The sequence below is a fragment of the Xiphophorus hellerii genome, chromosome 11 (genome assembly GCF_003331165.1).
Source record: "Xiphophorus hellerii strain 12219 chromosome 11, Xiphophorus_hellerii-4.1, whole genome shotgun sequence".
Taxonomy (NCBI): Eukaryota; Metazoa; Chordata; class Actinopteri; order Cyprinodontiformes; family Poeciliidae; genus Xiphophorus; species Xiphophorus hellerii.
The window spans coordinates 20,703,447-20,717,513 of NC_045682.1; the positions used below are offsets into that span (position 1 = coordinate 20,703,447).

The following is a 14,067-nucleotide window of genomic DNA, read 5'->3' on the forward strand; positions in this document are numbered from 1 at the left end:
CTCAAACCACTACCAGAGCTCCTGTGGCCAAAAATATAACGCCACAATAGCTGCACTTAACCTCTGCTGCATAAACGGAGGCACTGAGCCATGTGCATGTACTGAACTCAACATATCCAAGCACGACTGCACAGGAACTTTGAGGCTTGTTCTGCTGAACAGGTCGTTTGAAGAGTTTGCACAGTTCACAGTATGCCCTGTAGGCGGCACCATTGCAGTTCACATGGACACAACTGTATGTTTTAGTGATGTCTGGGTTTCAGGAGCAAACAACTTAATTCTGTCCCATAAAGCAAGGTTTTGTTTTACACATGTGTTTGTATTAATTTAATTCTCCTGCCTTTTCACTCATTTACAGTGGCTTGTAAAAGTATTCATAAACCTTGAACTATTCTATATTTTGTCTCTTGCTTTTGTGTCCTTGAGCAAGACACTTCACTCACCTTGCCTGATCATGGTGGTCGATGGCGCCAGTGTGTGGCAGCCTCACTTCTGTCAGACTACCCCAGGGCATCTTCGGCTACAATCCTGTAGCTTGCCACCTTTGCATCTTTGTCCAGAAAAGCGCTATATAAGTCTGACGTAATTTCATAGTTACCAGTAGCCGAAAGAACACGGTAAATATGTCTGTGCATGACCAATATACAAGATTAAATAGACTGGGCATGACAACATTTAAGATCTATGATTAATACATTGAGGCTAACTTAATTTAGGAAAAAGTGCAATTAAGACATTTTACGGCCTTAGTTTTAGAACTTTAAGACTTTTCAACAGGCTTTGCTAACAGGTTTTAGCAATGCTCCTGTTTTTTTCTATTTCCATGGGTTCCATAGATGAGAGAACTTAAGATTTTTTAGAATGTTAAAACTTTTTAAGAATGTTCAAGCAGACACCCTGCATATTGGCAGGTTTGTGGTTTTAGTAATACTCCTGTTTTTTTTTTATTTCCATGGATTCCATAAATCAGAGTCTGTCTTAAACGTCACTCTCTCCCTGATCTGTGTGCTGCGTTCCATGGTATTCATTATGGTGTTTGCTATGCAATGTTCACTAGAAAACCTTGAGAACATCTCAGAATAGCTGAATTTATACTGAGATTACATTACACACAAATTTACTAATTAGGTCTATTTATGGAAATTCAAGTAAAGGGTTGAATAAAAGTTCACTTTTCAAATTTGTAGGTTAAAAACGGGAAAACTGTGTATAATGTGTACTATAAAATACTTAAAATTTATGGTTGTGCAACATAACTGTAGACCATAAACACTGATGACCGTTTATTTAAATACAATCACAGTAAAAAACATTTTGTACATGTTACACATCAAGATGTAGATAATTTTCACACCCGGATGTTCAGTCGATTTCTGCTTCCATGCCCAGATCAGGGGAACCCTCAAACTGGACATTGTAGTCTCCCTCCTTCTCCTCAAATATAATGATCTAATGAATTAAAAGGGAAGAATTACACACATAAACATTTGGTCTGATTTATGTTTGATGATTTTATGTCCAAGACAAACAGATTCACCAAGGACTGATAGAATAATGATTACATGGAGTAGGGCACTGCTGGAGAACCCCTGGAAATGACAGTGTAAAGAACTTTGCATAAAATCAAGAAAATTAGGGACAATCCTGAGCATCCTCTTCCTGTGACTGTCATATATAACATAAATATAAAAACAGAGTGTCTTGAGTCAGAGGCTTCTTCAAATTTGTTGTAATGCAGACTGCTACAGGAGATATTTCCTGCCCACAGCCATCAGCCTCTGCAACAACTCTATGAAGAATCTTGAACAGTGAGTTACAACATTTAATTTTCCTTTGGGATCAATAAGATCTGTTTGAATTGAATTGAATATCCACTGTAAGGTGAACTTTTGGGCTGTTTAGGGATATTGAATATTACTTAAGGGTATATAAAGTAGTTATAGATTAATCAATAACTAAAATAGTCATAAACTGCAGTCCTAAACATTACTTAACACTGTTACACTTACAAAAGAAGGAATAGATGCTGTAACTATATCACACCTTACTATAATAACATCAACTATTTTAGAGCATGTTTTAAAATAAATGATGTCACTTTTACAACTCGATTGACTGATTGATTGAATGAAAGACTGTCTGTGAACAGCTTTACCTGGTTTATTCCACTGTGGAGAAAGGGCCCAGGGAGGTAGAGGGTCTGCTGTGGGCCCAGTGACCAATAGCGACCGAGATTCAGACTGTTTATGAACACAACACCTTTTCCCCAGCCCTAAAACATTTGCATTAGCACACAGAACAACACAGACAAATCAGTGAGCATAAGTTGGCTTTGCAGCATCATTCACACAAACAAAACACTAAAGCAACCTCTGCTTTTCTGCTTTAAGTTTTTCATTCAGTTTTTCAGTGTTAAAAAAAAACTGAATGTCTTATTTCACTTACTGGCAGCTTCACAAACGTGTCACTCGGATAGCTGTACACAAACACCCTTCCCATGAAAAATCCGGGAAAGCTGGGACTTTCTGGGAGATTTTTCCAAGGTGCCTCAATAAGACTGAAAAAGATTCCTTCAAACACATTTTTAAACACAGATGGAAGCTGAATGCAGGTTGTTGGGTTCAATAAAGCACACAAACCTTTCAATAAAGTTGAGTTTCATATCCAGGCTGTATGTTGTAAAACCCCGCAAGGGGGTGCCGTTGAATAAAATGTCCCCCACCAGACCTCAGAGAGCAAAAATGAAAAGTGACTCATCAAGTATCCTCTGACAATGTTCTGACAGTAATTTCATAGCAGGTAAAGCAAAGAATCTGCAGGCATTGCTGCTGGTCACCTTTACGTTGTTTGTCAAGGTCTTTTCCTTGGTGAACTCGTCCACAGTTTTCAACCAGGAAGCTCAAAGTCCGCACTCCCTGTGAGGATGAAACATTTCAATGTTTACACCCAATCAGACACACCTTTGGGTTCCATCCTAGCCAATAATAAAGGGACCTTCATTGTTCATACCTTACCATCAGGAACAGCCAGCTCAAGGATCTGGCGCTTCAAAAGACCAATATATTTTCTGTCTACAAACACCTGTAGGACAAAATAGGATTTTTCAATTTATTTATGAAACACCCATGTTCTGGTTCCCTACAAGAAAAGTGGTTCTCCACCATTACTGTGCCGCATTTTATGTGGCATTCATGCAATGTATAAAACTTCAAAAGTTTGCTCAAATCAAAACCATGAAGGAACTACCCAGAGCGAGCCTGGTAAAAACAGTCACTTGTTCCTACTCTTTGCTTCTTCTAGAGGATCTGAACCCTCAACTATTGTGAAAAGAAATAATTGTATCTGATTTTACCCAACCGCTAACGTTTGGCCGTGAGGTATGTAACGCAAAGGAAGCCACAACAGGAACTTTAAACAATCCAGCGGGGAGTAGGGCCACTGGATTTTATCTTTCCAGCAATAAAATGTCTCATCCATTCCTCTTGCTCAGACTTTAATGGCTCAATATTTGGAAGAGTGCCCAACACAGACTGAAAGGCTTCGTTCACTTCCTCTGCCATCATTGATAAACTACAACCATATAGAACTACAATTTGAAAACAGCACACAAAATTGATGTCATCATTCGTAATTCCCCCTTTTGTTTGCTGATTGGCCTCGTTGAAATTCAGTAGAAGAAATTGAGCTCAATGGGAGAAATCCCTGACAGAACATTGAAGGGAGATGAGAATTGTGTAGCAAATGGCAGGAACTGTAAACTGCCCAGTGGGAAGTAGGGTTACGCAATGGCCTAGCTAACCCAGAGCACTAACTGAAGTAACACTCAACATATTGCAAAACAAATAAATAAAACCAAAAATATGTATACAGCAAACAACAACCAGTGGCATGGCAAACTAGCTGATTTTGTCAAGCTAAATTCCAGACATCAATATGTGCCAAGTGTCACTTCTTCATTTATGTGTTTAGACAACAACCTGCCTACTTCAGTAAAGATCTGCTCTGTCTCCATGCTACTGGGTCTAAAATGCTGATACAGAATGCTTCTTTGTGCTAGAAAACACAAATCAGTTGGTGACTCTGGAGAAAAAAACTTGCTCGTGGAGGATGTTTCATTCATGGCAGTGTTCTTTGGCAGAGCTGAGAGGAAACTCACTCCCTTGGATAAGAACACATAAATCTCATCAGAAAGTCTCACGGTTAGCATCCCGCAGTCCTCGCGGTGACTCATATTAACTTTGCACCAATCTTCTGCTCTCCGTTCTTGTGCTTTGTTCTTGAAGGGGGGTTCTTGCCCAAACGTCTTAGGCTCACCATGCATGCAGATCCACTCACCAGCATGCGGGGAAAGTTGCGCTACCATTTCTCACCCAAGAGGTTTTTAGTGCATGAACCGTAATTCTACTAAGAAGTAAAAAGTAACCCAACCTCAACAAAGTCTGAGCTCACAGCTTTGTGGGCAGGAACGATAACTCACCAGGGCACGATCCCGAACATTGTCACCTGACTGTAGCATCCCTCCGCTAGTGATGGTGGTCTCATACAGAGTGTAGCCATACGACTGGCCGTTCCCATTGTTTGCAGGTAGGTTCTCCATGTTTACTGGCTTGGAGGACATGAAAGGCTGCAGAGGAATTATAAAACAATAATCCGACTGGGAAGCTAACTTCTACTCCGTTAGACTTAGCACTGTATGTAACTCACACCCTCAGTGAAGCTTAAAGCATCCCATAATGACAGATGCTGGTACATAACTGCAGTTTCGTAGGAATCACTGTAACGCAACTTCGGTATGTCTGGGATGCGGTGTCCTTTTGCTGCACAAACATGAAAAACCAAACAGACAACCATGTCTTTCAATAACAGCACCTTGCAAAAGTTAACCTAGCCCTTCAACATTTTGTCACATTCGAAACACAAACCCCAACGTATTTCATTGGGATTTTATGTGACAGACCAACACAAGGCTGTACATAACAATGAAGTGGAAGGAAAAAGATGAAGGCTTTTCCGAAATATTTTTAAAAATGTAAGGTTTTAAAATGTGATGCCCCTGTTGCTCTGATAACTCTGAATAAAATCCAGTGAAACCAGTTGCCTGTAAAGGTTGCCAAATTAGTAAACAGAGTCTACTGTATGAAATTAAATATCTTTATAAATGCAAACTTTCTGAAAAGGTTGTTTCTTCGCCAAATGGCATTTTCTTAGTCTGTATACCCCAGTTAACGATTAATCAATTACTAAATTAGTTGATAATTATTTCAATAATCTATTAATCATGATAAATCTGAATAATTGCTTCAGCCCAACTCTAGATGCTGTGCGCTGTTAGAGACATAGCCTACAAGGCTTGCCACTAGAATTTTATTTTTATAATTTTCGCACGCTTATTATTTTCCTTTCATTTCACAATGATTATATTACATAAAATACCAATAAAATATACTTAGGTTGTGGTTATTCGCTGAAGAAATATAAACAAATTCAAGGAGTGTGAATAATTTTGCATGCCACAATACCTGTACTTCATGCTAAAAGTTAACTTACGGTTGAACTGAGAAAATAAATCCCTTAGAAGGTAATACTTTGCAGTGTATCCCCCTGCTTCAGATAACGGAGCGTCATAATCTGAAACGCATCAGAAAATACACTAAGTGTTTTCTATTGCCATCTGCTGGCTACTACAACAGAAACACTCTGTCCTCCAGATTTTAGACAGCAGAGCTTCATCATTCCAACCACATCTGTGCACATTTGCATGAACACCGCGGCTGTTTTGTTTATGCCAGAGCACACTCACCATAGCTGGAGACCAAAGCTTTGTAGGAAGGATCAGAATCTGCTCCGTTCATGAAGCCAAAACTGGATCCTCCGTGGAACATGTACAGATTGACAGACATGCCTCTTCTCAGAATATTCCTCACTGTGGACACCATGTCTGGAACAAAATTATATTTTCACAAACTCATCAGAACTAACTATAGTAGCATAAGATCAACCTTTTATTAGTCTAATTTTGCGGTACAAAGCATTTTTACATATTTAAAACTCTTTAAGGAGGGTTTTAAATAATGACCTAATATCAGGTGCTAAAGTAGTATGACCCCTTGTTTTAACATCTGCTTTCTCACGGTGACAAATCCAGTTCAGTCCAAAATTATTCATGTGTAGTGCAGTGTAAAACTACACTACACAAACTTGTAGTGTAGTTTGTGACACTACACTACACTGCAGTAGTGTAGTGTAGAAGACTTTGTGTTTTAAGAATGAGATCCTAGAGAATAACAAAGATTTAAGACACGTCAAATCTAACACTGGACAATGCACTTACAAAACAAAACCACTAAACAGCATAACATCAGCAGAAAGGATACAATTTAATGAAAAGGTCGGTGCTAGCATAGTGGGCATGAATTACCTTCGGGAGGCAGCACATGGTGAAGGTCCCCCCATGTATCATACCAGCCAGTCCAGTATTCCATCACCAAGGAAGATTTGCTGGGCTGAAAAACAGTACAAGAAAGATCTGAAGTGTCAGCTAACACCGATTACGTCCAATAAAAAAAGAGAACTGATGTGAAAAGAAATATTAAAGACCTTGACAGAGTTCATCTCCTGGATGATTCTCTGATTCAGTTTCTGTAGCTTTACTGCCCGGAGAGCTTTGAGACAACAGACAACATGTTAAACTTTGAATGTGTTTCTGTCCGTATACGTGTGCACACTGACATGTACCTCCATCAACACCCCCCGACTTAAATGAGTTGCTGTTATCTGATGTGAGCAAGGCCTCACTGATTCCTCTGGACTGTAAAGCCTTTCAACATGAGAAGAGATAAAACACATCAGAATGGTCTGTTGATGGCAAAACACATGCCTGTATTTTGGGGAAATAGTCTTAATAAAAGATAATAACCTTACCTCTTTAATGAATAACATGTACTTTTGATCCTTTGCAAAGGATCCATATTCATTTTCAATCTGCACTGCAATAACAGGACCCCCTTTGGTGAACTAGAATACACAAACAAGTATTTAAGGCTATAGCAACAAATTAGAGCACAATACACTCATTTCCAATTTAAAACTGACCTGAAATGGAACCACTTTTGGTATAAGTTTGTCAAAATAGGTGTTGACAGCCTGAATGAAGCCAGGGTGAGTGGTCCTTAGTCTCATACTGCCATCTCTGAGGAGCCAGCTGCATAAAAAAAATTCCAACTGCTACTTATCTGCCTTGTCTTTCAGTATTTTATGAAGACAGTTTTACATACATAATATTGCAGCATCGCCTTCCTAATCTTCTTACACTTCTTAAAGACATATCAATGAACTCTGCGACACAATTGTCTGAACTCTGAGACTTCCCGTGTGTACTACATACCTTGTCATGTGTAGAGTGGCTCCAATTAACAACAGCCTAACCTATTTTCTGATTACTTTTAGCTAAGAATTGTGTGCACTCTATGAACATTGATCTTTCATCCCCCAAAAATGTAAACGAGTTGGTGACATCATACCAAAACTAACATATCCTATCCTGACTCATTCTAAACCATTCATCCCAATACACAAACACTATACAAAACAGAGGTAAGTCAAAAGCAACACACGCTTTTTAAGGATTTATCAAATAACAAACTGCTCCCTGCGACAGACTGGCGACCTGTCCAGGGTGTACCCCGCCTCTCGCCCGGAACGTTAGCCAGAGATAGGCACCAGCACCCATCCTGACCCTACTAGGGACAAAGGTGTTAGAAAATGGATGAATGAATGGACAAACTGCTCCTCGTTTCGTCAAATTTAGACCCACTTACGGCACGTTTCCTTGAAACACAAACATGCATAACAAGATGGGAAACTGTGTGAACACAACTTCAGATTTTATCACAGCTTTAAAAAAAAAAACCCAACTCAGTAAGTCTGGTGTACTAAAGCAAACTTTCAAAAAAACTGAGAATGTCTTTCTTCATGGTCTTAGGTCATTTGTAAACAACGTGAGTGTTACCTTGGCAGTCCTCCCAGGTCCATGTCGGCAGAAATATAGGGACCAGGGCATAAAATAACCCACAACCCCAGCTCAGCTGCCAGAGATATGAATGCTCTGCGAAGAGAAAGAACACTCTAAAAAGATTTAGAAATATTATACAAAGGGCTGTGAAAAGTGCCTGGCAACAACAAACAGTAGTGTCATATCCCCTTGTGTGGATAATTGCTTTAATAAGTTGCTGCTGTTATGGAGATTAGGCAGTTGTCAGGTGGGACTCCCTCTCCCTTTTCCTTTCTTGCTTGAGTTCTAGAGGTTGCATGATGGGAGCAGAAGAGGAATATTTCTAACCAGGTTTCCAAACAGGTGATATTGGTAGGAAAGCTAGGAAAGTGACGCAGGACTTTTGTTCTGGACCTCTGCAAGATTGCTTAGCCAGCAACATCCATACTCTCTAATTAATCCTACAGGTTCTATAGTTAAGACAAGCAAACCAACGTTCTCCTTACTCTAAATCCAATTGTGTGTGGAAGTTGAACACGTCCTTCTCCGGCTGGTGCAGACTCCATGGAACATATCTGTGAGGATGCTTTAATTACCATTCAGGTGATGGCGAAGGGTTTATGACATAAAACAAACACAGTGCAAGATATCTCCCTACGTAGTTAGGGTGTTGATGCCACAGGCCATCATCTTCATCAGCCGGTCTCTCCAGTACGGCCTGGGCACACGGAAATAGTGAACAGATCCCCCAAGGATGCAGAAGGGCTTCCCATCCAGGGTGAACTGGGATGAGTTGGTGTTCAGGCCCATCTTCCTGATCTTCTTCAAGCCCGTTTGTGGCGGGCTCTGAAAGAATCTGTGCATAGTTCCAGTCACAATCAGGTTACGGGACATACGGGTTATTGTTCTTGAACTGACCACATGATGTGCTCTGTAGGAATTTGCAGATGTCTTGAGTTCGCAAAAAGTATAAAACAAAGGAGCAGAAACACATTTTTGTGAAGTCAAAACAGACTTTGACACAATCATATGGACAAATTTATTTAGTTCATAACAGGTTTGTTAAATAATTTCTTTACTATTTATCCTTTGTGTAACAACATTAAACATATCAGTATCAGTATTAAGCTACATTTTTTGGGAAAATGACACAAATCTAAGTCCTGGAGAGACAAAAATAGCTTAATATCAGTATCAACTGACATATTAAAATTAGACAACACTTACCCCAGATACTTATAGAGGATGAAGCAAACTATGCACAAGCAAATGAATGCATGTATCCGTTTCTGTTTATTTCTTGTCCTCAGGACACCCATGGGTGAGCTGTTGGATCCTCTGCTCTAAAACAGGAAGCAGTAGTACTGAGTTGACAGTAGCGTCTGTGTGCAGATGAACTAAAGAGCTTGCCTGAAACACGCCCCGCCTCGTGGGAGTGGCTCATAAGGCAAGGAGCTCACCTTAGTAACAAGGCTGGACTACCCTTTGTGCATTAGTTACATGTTGCTTTACTGTACATAATCCCCAAGTACTATCTTCTCTGTATTTTTGATGTTTGGATTACAACTTTAAATGGGCCGAATTATGTATTTCCCAGGCACATGCTGCAGTTTGAAAGCACAATCAAGTAACTTTGTTGTCTTCAATTCTTATAAAAAAGCTGTATATGTCATACATGACTTAAGAGAAATTTGACTTTGCAATTTCAATTGGGCCTCTGTCTTTCTAAGAAGACCCTGCTCTTTCCGATGTTCGACCTTCCATCACAACAACCCTCCTCCATTGAGCCCTTAACAACGTTTTTGCCAGCGTTTCACAGAGAAGTAGTTTGCATGATGAGCTCAGCAGACAGTAGTTTCACCAGGTGTTTGCTAATTGCTGCCGCCGCTAGTCTTGAGGAACTGAGTGGGAAAGTTGCGGGGGAGGGTTGCTCTATAAGGCAGAAGTTTGGCTTGGGAACAGTGTCCCGGAGAAGGAGCTGCGTGGAAAAGGCAGCTCTCAGTGTGATCAACTGCTTCAGCACGCAGAATGTTTGCTTTCTCAAACATCCTTTAATCTACCATGGAAGTCATGGAAGAATCAAAGCAACAGTCGTACGTTTTTGATGAGGGAATAATAATTATAAAAGAATATAAATCTCTAAAAGTCTATTTTACGTTATACTGTCTTTTTAATATGACATTCAAATGTAATAGTAAAACAACAATACATTTTTATAGCTTTATTTTCAACATATGGAAACATAATGTTAAAGTTTTATACGCTTGAATAAATATCTGATTAAAGTCACATAGGTAAAAGGAAAGAACAGTTTCATTTGCGTTTATGTGCCTTTAAAACAAACAAACAAAAAAAATGCAGTGTTTAATAACGAGTATTCTATTTGTATTCTGGGACCTCTGATAAAATAAACTGGAACATGAAGCTACCTTACTCAGATTCCCAACCTTTGAGTGAGCCTTCATGTAAACGGGGCCTAAGCTTTGGCTAAGGCCCAGTTTACACAGAGCCGCTCTTCAGTTAAACCATAACATTTTTGTTGGTATCCAGCAGCTCATTTACACAACACTTGTGAATGCAGTTTCTCACACTGGCTCTTTTTGAAATCAGGTCTCAGAGTGAAGCTGTTTTGTATCACCCCGCACGGAGATGTGAAGTACTCATGCCTACACAATATAATTGTCATGTTTACACAATACACTTATCACATTTATACACCATAAGCAGAGGTAGGAATAGTACCCGAAAATTGTATTCAAATAAGAGTAGCACTACTTCAACATATTTTACTCAAGTTAAGAGTAAAAAGCAGCCCTACAAGAACTTACTTAAGCAACAGTAACAAAGTATTTGGTAAAAAGTCTACTCAAGTACTGAGTAACTGATCAAATTATCACTCACTTAATATTTTAAAATTACATCATCGAACTGATCAAAATATAAAGTTAAATGGAAATTTTGGTATTTTAAGGACTGAAATTACAATAATTCATATAAGTAACACAAAATTAAATCAGACAAAAGAAAATATCCAAATCTGTCTCCTTTGATTTAAAACGTATGAAACTTTAACAAAAAGTGCAGGTGTGTCTTTGTCTGGTGAATTTTTGGTTAAAATATGCTTGTTTTTCATTCAGTGGGTAGGAAATCCAGAAATTTTACTCAAGTAAGAGTATATGATACTAAGTAAAAAGTACAGTAGAGCAAAAATACTCCTAAAATTATTTTTTTTCTGAAAAGGTACTGTAAATGTAATTGAGTAAATGTAACTAATTACTACCCAACTCTGAACGTATCATGTTTGTACAATATATTATCACGTTTGTACAACTCAGGTGTCACGGTTATACGATAAATATCAAATTTGTACTGTAATTATCCCGTAATAATGTGATATTATTCGAAAATTTTCCTCCGTGGTAGCAATATGCTTCCGTAGAAAACGGCCGTAAAACTGTCTAGAGGTTAACGGTCGATATCATTTCAACTAACCCTGAACCCCACAAAGAGTCGCCATTGTCACGGCGATGGCTAATGGGGAATACAAATAACGGTAGTTTGGATTTAGGCTAGCGGCCGTTGATAGTCAACAACATAGAATCGGCGCCAATAAAATACTGTTCTCAATTTACAAACACTTCTAATAATGGTACATATCTATTACTTGTGTACTTAACCTACCTGTTTTAAACAGAAATTAGCTTCTTCGGAAATGGCTTTGCTGCGACGCTTCCTATTCAGCTGAAGGTTCCACTGAACTTCTCCTGCGTAGTTTTTTAAGTCAGTGTCTCTGTTATACGCAACTACTGCCATCTTGTGGAGTAAATTAGTATTGCACCAGAAATAAACTTACAAGTAAATGTGAGTGCCACACAACATTAACAACCAAAAGATAAGTAGTAAAATAAATAAAATGTTGGGGTGGGGAAGGAGCTGGAGGGATGTGTCTTTTAATGGTCAAATAGTCTTTAGGTGCCACATTAACAATAGTGGATCATGTCAAAAGGTACTGCCTCATTCCAAACAAGATCCCTCTTTCTGTATCTGCTGCACTTAGAGGAAGTGCTAAAGTTAAAAAAAACAACAACTGAGAATTAAGAAAAATTCCCAACAAATGGCTTATGAAATAAAGAATAGGTGTTGTCCTGATGGCAAAAGGGGATTGTACAAAGTGTGGACAACGGGGATGTAAATAATTGTGGCAGAGGTGATTTTCTTCATATGGACCCTATTATGCCTTCTTAGGCTCAAAATAAAACATTTTCAGATTAAAAATGTTTATTATGTACTTTAAAAAACTTAATATTCCAATCACACAGTAGCTTGCAAAGAATATAATCAAGGTTGTGTATTTACCTTTCTCGTCACTTTTGTTTTAAGTTGATCTATTTATTATTTCCTTCTAGGTCGTGATGTATGTAATGTTTTTCGAGTAACCTTTCGAATTAAATCTACATTTAAGTCTAAAACAATTCATACCCCTGTCAGATCTTAAGTCACTACAGTTAGTTCTAAAGAGTTTGTGAAAATATAATTTTGTTCCAGACATGGTGTCCATATTGAGGAAAATCATGAGAAAAGGCATATCTGTCAATCTGAACATGATCCACAGAGGATCCAGTTTTGGCTTCATGAATGGAACAGTTCATGGTCCTCCTACAGAGCAGTGGCATAAGCAAATGTTCATGCAAATATGCACAGATGTGGCTGAAATGACGAAGTTCTGCTGTCTAAAATATGGAGTATGGAGAGTTTCTGTTGTATTAGCCAGCAGATGGCGATAGAGAACAATTACATGCGTTTCAGATACTTGTATTTGGTCATGATCTTTGGTCAGATCATGATAATGAACAGCATAATGAAGACCAAAGAAGCCATGATCTGTCTTCTGTTTTTTGGTCTTCATTATGCTGTTTTCATATTTAATGTTCACTAACAAATGTCACAAGCTTTCACATAAGAAGGCCTTCACATTTGTAATGAGATTAAATTACACAGAGATGGACTCCGTTAACTAATTTGGCAACCTTGGAAGGCAACTGGCTCCAATAGATTTTATTCAAGGTTATCAGAGCAACACATTTTAAAACTTTTTTATTTGTAAAATATTTCTAAAAGCCTTCATCTTTTTCCTTCCACTTCATTGTTATGTTCAGCTTTGTGTTGGTCTGTCACATTAAATCCCAATTAAATATGTTGGGTTTTGTGATTCTAATGTGACAAAATGTTGGAGGGCTATGATAACTTTTGCAAAGTGCTGTAACTGAAAGATGTTGTTGCCTGATTAGTTTATTCACTTTTGTGCAGCAAGAGGAGACGGACTTCCAGACATGCCGACTTTGCATTACAAGGAGCCTTACATACCTGCCATTATATTCCAGCATCTGTCATTATGGGATGACTTCAGCTTCGCTGAGGGTGTGAGTTTTATTTGGGGTTGTGTCCTGGTAAGTCTAACCATTACCACTAACCCAGTCCAGGGTAAAATAAGGATCAATTCAGGCATGGTTTGATTTAAAAAACACATATCTGACCTAGCATTTCTGTTTCTTAGAATCTGTTCATACTGCTTTGTGAAGTATATTTATTTGAAAAAGCAAAAACTTAATAGAATGACGGTGGCTTAGCAGCTTATTTTCAATTAGCTGGTGTCAGTTAGGGGCAATATTATGTGGAATTCAGCCACATAGAATTATATTATAGAACAATAAAGTTACTATGTTATATAAAAGTCAAATTGTTTTTAAGTCATATTTTATATATATATATATATACAGTATATAGCATTTTTATAAGTACTGCAGGTAACAGTTGCTTCACTGTGCTGTAAAATGGCACTTTGTGCCTAGAAAATATGTAATGCTGCCCCTTTAATAAAATGATAGGTAATGATGTTTGAAATTTCGCTTTACAAAATCAGTGTTGCAATATTGAAATACTGTGCTTTTCAAGCAACGAAACCCCAAGCTTGCTGTTCCTGATGGTAAGGTATGAATAATGAAGCTCCCTTTATTATTGGCTGGGATGGGACCTGAAGGTGTGTCTGATTGGGTGTAAACATTGAAGTGTTTCATCCT

General features: G+C 38.4%; 1 protein-coding gene across 3 annotated transcripts; it reads right to left on the reverse strand.

Moving 5' to 3' along the window:
- Positions 1 to 1,268: 1,268 nt before the first annotated feature.
- LOC116728219 (beta-galactosidase-1-like protein 2) lies at positions 1,269 to 10,112 on the reverse strand. 3 transcript variants are annotated; one of them, XM_032576143.1, is made up of 19 exons: positions 9,218 to 10,087; positions 8,649 to 8,941; positions 8,497 to 8,565; positions 8,009 to 8,104; positions 7,093 to 7,201; positions 6,922 to 7,014; positions 6,736 to 6,817; positions 6,598 to 6,662; positions 6,419 to 6,503; positions 5,801 to 5,938; positions 5,548 to 5,628; positions 4,705 to 4,817; positions 4,478 to 4,624; positions 3,010 to 3,081; positions 2,837 to 2,915; positions 2,640 to 2,727; positions 2,446 to 2,557; positions 2,156 to 2,272; positions 1,269 to 1,449 (listed from the first exon to the last, which is right to left on the reverse strand). In XM_032576143.1, the coding sequence occupies exons 2-19, from the start codon at positions 8,882 to 8,884 to the stop codon at positions 1,363 to 1,365; spliced, it is 1,869 nt and encodes a 622-aa protein (XP_032432034.1). In that variant the 5' UTR covers positions 8,885 to 8,941; positions 9,218 to 10,087; the 3' UTR covers positions 1,269 to 1,362. The 3 variants fall into 3 exon arrangements, 2 of the variants coding, with proteins under 2 accessions (XP_032432034.1, XP_032432033.1); XM_032576142.1 differs by having other exon boundaries at positions 8,649 to 8,846; positions 9,218 to 10,086; XR_004340965.1 differs by lacking the exon at positions 1,269 to 1,449 and having other exon boundaries at positions 2,177 to 2,272; positions 2,446 to 2,570; positions 8,649 to 8,846; positions 9,218 to 10,112.
- Between the last annotated feature and the right edge of the window lie 3,955 nt (positions 10,113 to 14,067).